The sequence below is a fragment of the Protobothrops mucrosquamatus genome, unplaced genomic scaffold (genome assembly GCF_001527695.2).
Source record: "Protobothrops mucrosquamatus isolate PMUCROS unplaced genomic scaffold, P.Mucros_1.0 scaffold374, whole genome shotgun sequence".
In the NCBI taxonomy this organism is placed as follows: Eukaryota; Metazoa; Chordata; class Lepidosauria; order Squamata; family Viperidae; genus Protobothrops; species Protobothrops mucrosquamatus.
Genome location: NW_015386706.1, coordinates 364,593 through 376,780, shown reverse-complemented (window position 1 = coordinate 376,780; position 12,188 = coordinate 364,593). Strand labels below are relative to the sequence as shown.

At 58.7% G+C, this 12,188-nt stretch overlaps 1 protein-coding gene across 1 annotated transcript; it reads right to left on the bottom strand.

Moving 5' to 3' along the window:
* Positions 1-1,014: 1,014 nt before the first annotated feature.
* Positions 1,015-11,516, bottom strand: SGSM1 (small G protein signaling modulator 1). The gene is made up of 23 exons (XM_015815804.1): positions 11,441-11,516; positions 10,490-10,652; positions 10,127-10,279; positions 9,834-9,901; positions 9,546-9,691; positions 9,159-9,290; positions 8,842-8,966; positions 8,560-8,627; positions 8,153-8,316; positions 7,778-7,904; positions 5,712-5,850; positions 5,219-5,283; positions 4,850-4,995; positions 4,632-4,760; positions 4,301-4,483; positions 3,986-4,057; positions 3,310-3,879; positions 2,940-3,064; positions 2,729-2,811; positions 2,310-2,419; positions 1,919-2,015; positions 1,472-1,639; positions 1,015-1,103 (listed from the first exon to the last, which is right to left on the bottom strand). Exons 1-23 carry the CDS (start codon positions 11,502-11,504, stop codon positions 1,015-1,017), a joined length of 3,186 nt encoding a protein of 1,061 aa, XP_015671290.1. The 5' UTR covers positions 11,505-11,516.
* Positions 11,517-12,188: the final 672 nt, after the last annotated feature.

Below are 12,188 nucleotides of genomic sequence, written 5' to 3'. Positions count from 1 at the left end.
TTTTTCTGGCAGATTTTGATAGGCAACAAAGCCCCATTTTGCTCCTCTTGAGAAACACCTGAGTTTAAAGAAACCAAACCGTCAACCCTTCCTCCCTTCCCAAGAAGCCAAGGTCCCTGCTGACTGGTGACTCTGGAGCTGGCCAGGAAGACAAGGCAGAGGCAGGGCTCCGGCAGGACCAAGTGGGCTGCCCCCTTCACCAGGGCCCACACAAGGCCTTGCTTCCAGAGGTTGCTCAGAAGGGAGGCCTTAGAGAAGAATGAGTGGGGGGCGCTGATGGACACGATCCCACGGCAGCCACAGACTGAAAAGATGGAGCCACTTGGGCCGGAGAAACGCTTCCCTCTGGTGCTCTGTCAGAAAACAGGGAGCCAGGGCAGAAGGTCTCCCTGAGAGCAGGGGAGGACGAGCGGCTCCAAGCCCCAAGCAGAAGGAAACGACGCAGGAACCTGCCAGACCAGCGCAAGGAGCCAAGTCCATTTTCACGAAAGCAGAAATCCATCAGTCAATATGGCAGCAGGAATTCGGCACAAAGGCCGGGGGAACCAGCAGAAAAGCTCCAGGGCAGGGATGGCCCCAAATAGCAGCCCAATCCTGAAGGCAGAGAAGGTCTATTCCAAGACCGAATAGGGGAAGAGCCAGCCCCCCTGGGCCCTCCACCGGGGTGGGACAGGATCTGGGGGGAAAGTCCCACGCCCCCAACTCACATGCACGGCAGGAAGATCTGAAGGGAAATGAAGGAATGGCCAGTTCCTGCCATCTTCTCCAAAGCCCCCCCCCCTTCGAAACCAGCTTTGTGCCAGGTCAAATGCCTCCCCCACCTGACCAAGACAGGAGAGGGAGGGGCTGAGTTCTTTGGTGTCAGAATCGGCTCCCCGGCAGACTGGCGAGGCCAGGCTTTCCTCTGCTGCCATTCCAGGGGGTGGGACCCCAGGGACCCCTTGCATCCTGTCTCCATGGCCACCTTCAGCCAGGCAGGCGGGGGCGGCCGTCCTCCTCGGAGGGCTTCCCAAATCATTTGTTCTCAATGAGTGTCTGGACCTTGGAGACCAGTTCCCGTGCCAGCTGCAGGATCTGCTTGGTGTTGTGCCGCTCAGCCATTTCTGGAAGGGAGAAGCAGGAGGAAAAGAGCAGAGGAAACCTTAGACCAAGGGTCTCCAAAGAAAAGCATGGCTGGCTGGGGAATTCTGGGAGTTGAAGTCCACAAGTCTTAAACGTTTGGAGGCTCCTGCCTTAGACTGCACCCGCTTTGGCAGCAGATGAAAGCAGGCAGTTCCTGCCAGGTCCCAGCCCAACAACGCCAAACTGGGACGTCTCCCTGCTGACAGGTAGAGGGTCTCCCGATAAGCGAGGGCCCTCCGCAAAGAGCAGACCCCAAGCCAGGAAGCCCCTCAAGCGGGGCTGCTTTGGGGACTCCAGGGGAGGCGAGAAGGCTTCCTCCATGGGGCTCTGCAGCCCCCGAGGCTCGTACCGTTGAAGAACTTGATGATGTCTGTGAAGTCCATATTGTTCTCCAGGATGATGTCCCGATACACCTCCACCAGGGCCAGGGCGATGAAGAGGACGTAGCAGGACGATGAGACCTCGGTCGCCGCCCAGATCGTCTCCCAGACAGTGAAGACATCCTCGTAGACCAGCTCTGGGAGGGGGTCGGAGCAGAAGCCGTGGGGGCTGTCAGGCCCCCCCACGGGCCCCCAGAAGCCCCCGCTCCCTGTCCCACCAGGGATTCACCACACACCCAGACCACACAGAGCCCCATAGTCAGAACAACTGGGCCCGCGGGATGAGCTGTGCCAAGCAAAGGACCCTCCTGCTGAGCGTGCTCCCCAACGGCCAGCCAGCCCCCCTGGGCCCCCTCCCACCCTCCTCTCCCGAACGGCCCCCAACGGATCTTCGTGCCCACTCCTGGCACGCTCACCTCGCTTGAAATCCAAGAGGAACCAGCGATAGCAGAAGTAGAAATGGGTGTAATCCCCGTTTTGGTGCATCAGTTCAAAGAGCTCCGAGTCCAGAATCTGCCAGAAAAGCACATTTGGGTCTGGGGGAGAGGAGAGCCGGGCCACAGCCCCTCCTTTCCCCCTGCTCCTTCCAAGAACTATCCAGTTCGGCCCCTTCCCCACAGTCTCCCCCAGTGGGATGTCCTGCTGGAACTGAAGCCCCTTCTCTCCTCTCCCCCTTCTCACCAGAAAGCCTTTCCTGTTGAATGTCTGCCTGTTTGAGATGAACAGCCCCCCCGCCCCTGAAAACCAGGCCAGGCAGGCCACAAGAGACCCGGCGTGAGGAATGGCCAGCTGCCCCCCCCCCCGTACCTGGATGAGGGAGCGCATGTTGGCGAAGTGGGTGTCCATGGCTCCCCCGTGGGGGAAGTTCTGATTCATCCTCTTCATCAGCTCCGTGAAGCAGCTGAAGGCCAGAGCTTCTGCCGAAGGAGCGGAAAGGAGCCACATCCAGGACCCCCCTCCCGCTGCTGCCCCACAGCCCCCAGCCCCATCTGCAGCCACACAGGGGCCAGAGGGGTCGCCTTCTCCCCTTAGACCACAGCTTGCGGGCCCCAGAAGCGAGGCTCCCCTCTCCCTGACCCAAAGGCCCCAAGTCTTTCCGGCCGTTTCTCCTACTGCCGTCGAAGGGAGGCTGTTGACAGAGCCCCTCAAGGCCCCCCCAGGGGTCTCAGGCACTGCAAGTGGGCCTCTGCCACCCCCAGGCCGCCCAGGGGCACAAAGCCACTCACCCTCATCCAGGATGACAAGCAGAGGAGCCAGCAAGTCACACATGCCCTGGACGTAGCCCACGTCCATGTGGTGCCAGATGTAGCTGCGGGGAGGAGGGAGACGGAGTGAGTAGCCGCCCAGAGGTCAGCCAGGGGAGGGCCAGGGCTTCAGCAGGGGGGAAGGGAGGGAGGCAGAGAGCAGCCTCCCCCAGGGAGGAGTCGGGACCCCCACCTGCACATGACGTTGCGCAGCTTCTCCAGGTTGCCCGGGGAGAAGTACCAATAGTTCCGGTCACACCTCTGCACGTCCTTCTCGATCCGGTGCAGGTTGACCGTGTAGAGGTCCAGGAGCTCCGGCTGCGGACGAGAGACGGGGGTTGAAGCGAGCGCAGAATTGCCACCCCTGGCGAAGGTCGGGGAGGACCCCACCCCACCCCCGGGACACGGCTTCCGGTCCCATTTCCACCAGGAGGGCTACGGTCCTCGCAAGCCCCACCGAAATACAGGGGGGGTCCTTGACTTACGGCCACAATTGGGGCCAACACTTCAGGAGGGTGGAAAATGCCCAAAGAAGAAGAGCGGAGCGGGAAGGGGAAGCTCACCGAGTAGGTCACCCCCGAGGAGGAGACAGGGGAGACTTCGCTCAAGGTGAGGTCGGTGACAGCCAGCGAGTGCGAATCCAGAGTTGGGTAGAGGCTCTCCATCTCGGGCTCTTCCGAGAGGTCGTCTTCACTCCCCATGGAACTCGGCTGCTGCTCTGTGCTGGGCGGGGCCCAGCGGTCAGCCACGGAGAGGGCCCTCCCCTCTTTCCCGGGCGGTTCCTTGCCCATCCCGATGAAGGTGTCCAGGCTCCTGGCCGCAGAGACTCCCCCCTGGGGCCCTTCCGCCTCCCCCTTGCCATCCAGGGGGCCACTTTCCGTGGCAGGCGGGGGCCCTTCCCCGATGGTCTGGGCGGCCCCCCCTTTCCCTCCCTCCGGCCAGCCCTCCTCATTGCTAAAGCTCTGCTCCGAGTAGGCCGAGGCGACGGAGAAGTTCTGGGAGGAAGGGTGGCCGGAGTCGGGGGAGCAGGAGCCGACCTCGGGGAGCCCCCCGTCGGGCAGAGCCGCCCGCCTGCCGGCCTCCAGCTTCAACTCCGCTTCCGTCTGCTCCAGCTCCTCCACCGATTCAAATACCTGGAGAAAGAGAGCAGATGCCCACAAACCACCCTGCTGCCACCTGGCCCCTCGGTGAAGGGAGGTCTGGGCTGGCTGGTGGGGTCGGCAGGGGACCCTTCCTCACCTGGGTGCTGCCGCTGGAGTCGCTCTGCAGCCGGCTGAGGTTCTGAGGGCCAAAACTGCTGCTCTGGGAAGACTGTGAAGGAGGGAGGGAGGGAGGGAAGAGGCAGCGTCAGTCGGCTGGAGTGTCCACGGACTCTTCCACGTGGACAGAGGGAAGACTCAAGCAGGAACAACCCCCCTTTCTGGCCTGGCCCATTTCCAAAGGTGGGCAGGGAGGGAGACGGACGGTGCCCAGACCAAACCTGCCCGTTGCACTCAGTGACTTAAAGGAAACTTTTTTGCCGGCAACCTCTGGGGCGCCCTCGGAGATGCTCACGCTGTCGCTGATGGTGGAGTCGCGGTGCCTCAGGGACCCCACCTGGGACTCCAGGCTGGCCCCCGAGGAGCACTTGGCCAAGGCCGCGGCGTGCGACTCCTTCTCCCGCTGCCGGACGATGGCCTCGCAGCCCAGCCACTCAGCCATGGTTTGCTCGTAGTGGGCGCGGGTCTGCAGGTCCACCTGCCGGCCAGAGAGACAGGGGATAGCACGGCAGGAGCCCCCAAAGGGGAACCAAACCAGGTTCAACAAAAGGAGATTCCGTTTGGAAGCCCTTCCACGGAATCTTAGCACACAACTCGGAACCGCAAATGTTTTGGACCCGGCTCACCTCTTTCCTCTCGGCTTCCGGCATCCCAAACTGATAATGGCCCAGCAGGAAGGGCCAGACGGACTTCCGAATCTTAGGCTGGACTCCTCCGAAGTAGACCAGCCGAAGGAGCTCCTTCTCCTGGTAGCTCTGCCGAGAAAATACCATTGAAATGCGCTGGGAGGGGACACGGGGTGGGGGAGGGAGGGAGGGGGGGTCCGAAGGAGGCTCCCTTCTACCGTGCTGTCCTGGAGAAAACGCCCCCAGATCTCCGCCGTCAGCCCCGAGCCGGCATCGCAGGGCACCTCGGGAGACACAATGTCGTGGTTGACCAGCGCCGAGAGGTGCGTCCGGACGGTCGAAAGGTGCCGGCAGTAGGCCAGCCCTGGAAGAGAGGAGGCCAGAAGGAGCAAGAGATGCTCTCCCCTCCCCCCCCCAAATGTAAGCAGCTCCCGCCTAGAGACCCCAGTTGATCGCCACAAAGGATGGGGCGAAGACGTGGATGCTGAACGCTCCCCAGTGGACCCAGAGCTGCATTTTCAGGACTCTGGGATCCGGAACGAGATCCCGGCTCGGCCTTGAAAGATCTGGTCGTGGGAAATACTCACAGCCATAAAATGCCCGAGAGACAATTTGGTACTTCATGTTGTCACACAGCAGCTTCAGGGGGGCTCTGCAAAGAGAGAGGGGAGGGGGCCGAGTGCCCTTCCTTCAGCCTGCTCCCTGGAGGCCGAACTGAAGAGCAAGCAAGGATGGGGCTGCTTGTTCTCTCCCACTCCCCATCCCCCCACTTTTTAAAGAGGCGTCCCATAAAGGCCGATGATATTCTCGCAGTGACCCACACTCCTCCCCCCTCAGGGCTGGGCCTCAATCCTGCCAGGCCTGTTCAGGGTTTGCCCTCCTGCCACTCTTTATCTCGCTCCCCCCAAAGCAGAAGGCCACCAGGCTGCCCAATGTGGGTAGGAGGGGCGCACTGTCCTCGGTGCAGGGAAAGGTGACGCTGCAAGCCCCATGGGGCCAGCAGACCCTCCTTTTGGCCCCCTCCAGTCCCAGGATCCCCCCCCGCCCCGCCCCGCCCCGCGGCAGCCTTGCCTCCTTCACCTTTCGTGGTTGCAGCCATTCAACAGGCCGTTCTCGGAGGGCCCCCCCTGGGCGCAGGAAGAGCAGGAGGCCTTGTGGGTGCCTGGCTGCCACATGGAAGGGAGGGCGCTGCCTGGCGCCTCCATCAGATCCTGGGCAGCTGCAAGAGCCAGAAACGGACTGTTAGTATTGCACAAGGGGGAAGGAGCCGTCCAGTGTCAGGAGTGGAGAAAGAAAGCAAGGAAAAAGCATCATCGGAAAGATTGGGACCTCCATTTCACGTATGGCCTCCGGCCAAGGCCTTGATCATCACCCAATCATCCCCGCAAGGCTTTGGAGGCAGAGTCAGGGAAGGAAGATCAACAGAAAACACGTCCAACCAAGCGTGGAGACACCATCAAGGGACGCCCCAGAGAAGCAGAGCGCAAGACTCCCCTTTCCACTCAGCCTCCCGCAAGCACCTCAACCAGGCCCTGAACTGGACCAGCCTTCGCCTCCTCAAGCCCCGGCCGTATCGGAAGAGGCTGCTGGGAACCCAACTCAGAGGCCCACCACAGCCCTTCAGTTCTCCAGCTGGCTTCTCCTCTGGCAAACCAACCAGGAGCCAGAAGTTAACTTGGATTGGGAGGCTGCTACTACCCGAGAGGGAGACATTCCATCCTTTGGGTGCAAGGAAAGACAGGGTTGAGGGCACAACAAAACAAACCTGCCTTGTTTGGGGAAGAAGGGAGGGGAGTGCGAAATTCAGGAAGAGACTGACAGGGATCCAAGAAGTAAAATTTTTGCAAAGTCGAGAGCTCGGCCTGTGATGGCATCTGCAGTGGGCGAGGGAGCCCCTCCAAAGATCACCTTTCCCTCAGCCCATCGCTTTCCCTTCTTCCATCCACCTTCCCGTCTTCCTGCCTCAACTTGCAAATGACGAGACGTATAGTAAGAATGGAAGAAGGAATATTCCTTCCCTCCGATGAGCTGATTAGGTCAACACCTTTAGGTGTGCCACGGAGCATAACCTCCTCATTTCCCTTAACTCTCCTTAATCCCCCTGCACCTGAGAAGCCTTTTTATTTGGGGCTGCTTTAGTGAAGTCACTCCAATATGGCCAGGAACCGAAGGCCCAGCTCTGCCCCTTCTTCCCTCCTTGGTTTTCTGCCTCTGGAAGGATGGGCTGAGGATACGGACACGGGAGACACACACACACACACACACACGCACACACACACACACACACACACACACAGGGACGGGGAGAGGGTCCCTGCCTTCCCAAGTCACAAATGCCAACACAGACGGCTAGCTGCCCAGCCTCAAGCGCCCCCCAGTGGGTGAATGGAACATTACAGCAGTGCTGTCTGGACTCCGAGCTGGTGGGAGAAGGAAGGGGTCCCCCAGGAAGACTCAGGGGCCATTTGGGGATCACCACAACTTTGCCAGGGATCCGGGCCATCCAAGTCGTCTCTTGCCCAGAAGCACCAACGGTGGCAGGGGTGGGGGCAAGACAAGAGCCATTAACCACAGCTGAAGAAGCAGAAAAGGGGAAATATAAAAATGGACCCCAACCCATCCTGTTAAAAAAAAAGAGAGAGTTTGTGATCACATTTATCTAAGCGAACATCCCTTCTCCTCTTTAGCAGGCTCCCGGGGCTGGTGGAAGAGGGAAACGCCTTGGAATTATAAGATTTCTCCCAAAAGAAAGCATCGGAAAGCTCTCCTGGCCTCTCTGATCCTCCACACACACACACACACACACACACACACACCCCAGACTCTCAGCTTTCACAGGTCCCCTCTTCTGCAAGGGAGCCCTGCATGAATGGGCTGAGTTGGACCATGAAATGCTCCTAGGCTGCTTTGCCACTGGAGAGCCTTCTCTCCCCCGAAAGTTATTATAAACAATGCCGTTTTTTTCCACTGTACCATGCATTCCAGGCAGCTGACAAAATAAAACCAATTTCAGAAATATTTCGCATTAAAATAATAGTAAAATGGATTGCATTTCTGAAACGTGTGGCTGTAAGGTATCCCAACGTGCAGAAAGCAAACCTTTGGGGAAGGAACTTCTGCTGCTGCTGTTGCCGAGCAACCCTTACCGAAGTCTTGGATGCCTGGATAGAGGATGCGGAAGACGTAATCCGTGGCCTCCTCTTCCTCCCTGTCCGAGGAAGGCTCCGAAGGCCCCTGCAGGTTGCGTTTCTTCAGTCTTGGGAACACTTTCCCCTTTGGGAAGCAAAGCACAGGAGCGGAAACCTCTCAGCTCTGCTGGTGGATCAGGACCAGCCCAATGAAAGCAGGGGGGAGTGCTGACGCCCCGGAGCACCCGGTAAAGCCAAGGCCGTTTTTCCTGCCTCCGAAATTCAGGCCACCCCTAAAAGGCTCCAGCTTTTGAGCCAGCATCTTGGATGACGTGCAGAGGAGCCCGTTCAGACCACCCCCGGCTGCAAGGGTGCAGCTCCACCCAGTCTCACCTTTCCCCTTTGTGACCAGAGGGGCGGATCCAGCTGGCCGTGGGGCAGCAGGCCGTTCTCCAGGCAGGAGAGGAACTGAAGCAGATGCCCTCCCTTCGGGAACTTCAACGGAGGGCGCTGGATGCCATCTTGGCTGACCAGGACCACGGTGCCCCCACTGTCTACTGCTGGCAAGAGGGAGGGAGGAGGACGTGCAGGAGGAGAGCAGCGTGAGAAACAGCTTTGGCCAATGGGAGCCCAAGGGAAAGCGGGCTACCTCAAGCAGGCCTGGCCTCTCCCCACGCCCGGTTCAGACCCGCCCGAGCAAAGGCAGGAGTGGGCTCAATGCGCCCAGGCAAGAGAGGGCAACCCCAGAGCTGGGGATGCTGCGGAGGGCCAGCTCCACACCAGGGCAGGGGACGCCTTACCCTGCTGGTGGCAGTGAAGGTAGACAATGTCCTCCAGGTGGATGGTCATGGCGTAGTCCCAGTAAATGCTGCAGAGGGAAGAACCAACGCCTGGCAAGGGCACCTTAACAGTGGCTCCCTCCCGCCCAGAGGGCTGAAGCATTCAGAGGACCCGACTGAGCCACGGAGAGAAGCACAAGCCAGATTCACGGGGCGCGTGAATTCCTCTCGCATCAAAAGCGGGAAAGAGGCGCTGGATGGGCTGTGAGGAAGTCGCGCAAAAGAGCACGGAAGGACACTCGCCTTTTCTCGTAGTCCAGGTCGCCCACAGAGCCGTTCATCAGCTGGTTTGGGGTCCACTTCAGCGTCATGATGTCGGCCGTCTGGTGAAGGGATAAATAGCCCGGAATGGCTTCCATGTCGTCTCGCTATCGGGAGAGGGAAAACAGGAGACAGAACCAATTTACGATGTTGTTTCTCTAGGGTTCAATTTTCAGCTCCACAGACAAACAACAGGACCCCAAATTTGCAGGAGGCACCGGAGGCTCTCGGGGAAGGCAAAGCGTCCACAAAGCCTGCTGGAGCTCAGGCTACTCACTGGCCCCTTCCGGGCTACTCACTGGTTGCACCAAGACATTGTTTTTGCCGTACAAGAGGGTGGCCCGGGAGTTCTGGTGCAGCGACTCCACGTAATCCCTGGCGGACAGGGTCGGCCGGTCATCCATGCTGCCGCTGGAGTGCCTCTTCTGGATCTGGAAACCGAAAGGGGGAAATGGCTGTCCCTGCGCAAAGTTATTTGTCCAAATAATTGGACTATTCAATTTGGGCGCCCGAATCGAACCAGGCTGATGTTCCCGACTGAACTGGAGCTTTGCTGTATTCTCTTTTTATCCTTTTTTGCACTTTTGCCAGGCAGCCCCTTCTTCCCCCCTCCCCCCAGAGCTACTTGGTTCAAGGATGCAGCCCAGCCCCGCTGACCCTCAGCTCCCAACCTCCTCGAGACCTACGCAGAGTGCCGGGCGCTTGGTTGGCGAGTCTTGCCGGCCGTGGGAGCTGTGGATTCGGTGTCTTTGGACCAGCTCGTCTGCTGAGGGATCGGTCCAGAAGTGATCAGCCGTCTTCATCTTGGTGTACTCCAGGGCGCAAGGACCCACTGCGGGCGCAGAAAAAGGAAGGAGGGCCGGTTACGGAGAGTGCCCACCTTCTTCAGCCCACCAGCTTTTCACAGGTCAAGACCCTCTGGGTGGGTGTGGACTGCAGCCCCCCGGGACGCCCAGCAGCCTCCAGACTCTCACCCAGCAAAGAGGCCAGGATTGGCCCATCAACCGGATCCATGAGCAAAGCCTCCTTCTCGTAGTATTTGCTGCGGGGGGGGGGAAGACATAAGAGGGTTACGGCTGGATAGACCCGGGAAGAAGAGGCCCTTCTCCCCAATTTCAACTTTTTCGCATATTGCAGAATATTTGGGGGCTGCTGCCAGAGCTGGGCTGGCCCAGCCACAGGGCGAGTCCAAGCGGCCCAACGGCCGAGAGGGCAGCAGTGCCCAGGAGTGCCCGCCAAGTGGCACCGCCAGGGCAGAGACCTTCACCTGCTGTTTTCCACCAGGTAGTGGACAATTTTGTCCAGGACCTTCTCAAAGAGCGCCGTCCGGATCCAGAGGTGCTTGATGGCTTGCGGGGAGAGGCCGGGGGGCCTCGGAGCTTTGCGAGGGCCTTCCTGCAGGCTGGAGCCCTGGTTTCGCCTGGAAGGAGGCAGGGAAGGAGGAGCCCCACATTTACCATCACCCCCCCCCCAAATCAGAGTTTTTAATCTCTTTGGGGAACCTGCTTTTTACATGGGGCTGACACACACAGGTGCCCCACCAAATCTACAATGAACCTCAAGGCCTCTCCCGGCACCAGCCGAACCGATTATTCCCTCGGCGCCTTCTCGAAGCGCAGCTGCGACTCACGTGCTCTCGATGAGCTGCTCCAGGCCCTGCACTTTGCGGGAGAGCTCCTCGGCGGGGGGAAAGCTCTTGCCCACCTTCATAAACAGGGCAGCGATCTTGTTGCTCCGCAGGAAACCGGCCGCCCGGCGCTTGAGTCCGTGAAGGACGCAGCCTTCGACAGCGGCTGGAAGGAAAAGCCCCAAGTCTGAGAGGCCCCCCGGAAGCCAGGAATCTGGCTGATGGACGAAGGTCCCCTTGTGAAATCAGGCGCGGAATGGCCACGTCCGTCCTTAGCCTGCCAGCCTCACGCGCCCCCCCCCCCGAGAAATTGCCTTTTCCTCTGGACAGGCTGGCGACTTCTTGGGCCCCCCAGCAGCTTCCTCCAGGAGACTCTCTCCCCCCCCCCGAAGGCTGTGGAACAAGATTAAGAGCTTGGCTGTCCTTCTGATCACACCAACATTTCTTAAGGCCTTTGGAAGACCCACAAACACACACACACACACTTTGCTGCTTTCCTGCCCAGCTTCTCCTCCTGGGCAATGTGAAAAGATGACTCTCTCTAGCTGGACATTTCACGCAAGTTACACAAGTCATGAATGGCACGAGAATTAACATTGTTATTGAAAAATATAAGTCGAAAACAAAAATTTGAGACGATTGACGGATCCCACGAGGGGCGTCCACCTCACATTCAGTTTATTTAGTTATTAGTCCACGGAAAAGAACACGAAAGGAAACAAGGAAGGCACCACGGTCCATGTCTGCGCCGGCCTCTGAATGAGCCATTGATTTTCAGGTCAAGCTCAGAGATGCCAACCATTTGCCTGCAAGGCACTTGCTTGCCTGCCTGGCAGCCAATGCCAGGAGCTCAGGGAACAGGGATGCCCACCTACCAGGTGGAAAACCACCCGTGTTTCCTTGATGGGCCTCTCGACGGGAAGGACAGAAAAGGTTTGGCTCTATCCAGCTTACCGCAGAAAGAAATGATGTGGCTGCTGTCCTCGTGCACAAATTTCCTTGTGACGGCTTCCTCCATTATTTGCTTTACCTGCAAAAAACGACGTTCCGAGAAAATTAATAAATGAAAAGATATTTCTCTGCTGAACCAAATTTAAGGCCAACATTTGAGGAGAAAAACACTCACTGAAGATGCAAGAACTGAGGTGCCTCTAGATATTCCTACCGCTGGACCCCAACCCTGTTTTCCCAACCTGTTAGCAAAATCTGTCATTTGCTGTCCAAGCCCTCTTTGTTGCTTTGTGAACACAGGCCAGCAAAGAGACCGAGCCAGCCCCACTTTAGCCACGCTCCCATACTGCAACAAACCATAGTTGGCTCAAGGAATCACAGCTACTAAGCTCAAACCCACAGTACACAAATGATGTTGTGGTATTAAGACAATGTGCGAACTCAACAAAACCCTCTCTCTCCAGGCGTGTTTCAGAACGGCATCAAATATAGTCCTTCCAAAGAGCGGAAGGGGAGAAAAACGGGCCAAGAGCAGAACCCGGGACCCCTCTCTTGAGGGCGAACGGAGGAGCAAAGGGGAGGCCTCCCCTCAGATGGCAGTGAAGTGACCCTTGTTTTGAGATGGGCTGCAGGATGTGGCTGCAGGAGAGTGCAGTGGAGTTAAAGCCGTTAAGCAGCAGGAAGGGAAATTAACAAGTGGGTCCTCCCCTGCCTTTTGCAGCCTCCTGGCCGCTGAGGCATCGATCCTGGT

Excerpts from the sequence above, each read along its gene's own strand:
- SGSM1 (XM_015815804.1), bottom strand. The coding sequence starts at position 11,504 with ATGGAGGAAGCCGTCACAAGGAAATTTGTGCACGAGGACAGCAGCCAC. Across the intron at positions 5,851-7,777 it reads TCCAGGCATCCAAGACTTCG|CTGCCCAGGATCTGATGGAG; the intron begins GTAAGGGTTGCT and ends TGGCTCTTGCAG. Across the intron at positions 4,996-5,218 it reads CTCTCGGGCATTTTATGGCT|GGCTGGCCTACTGCCGGCAC; the intron begins GTGAGTATTTCC and ends CCTCTCTTCCAG.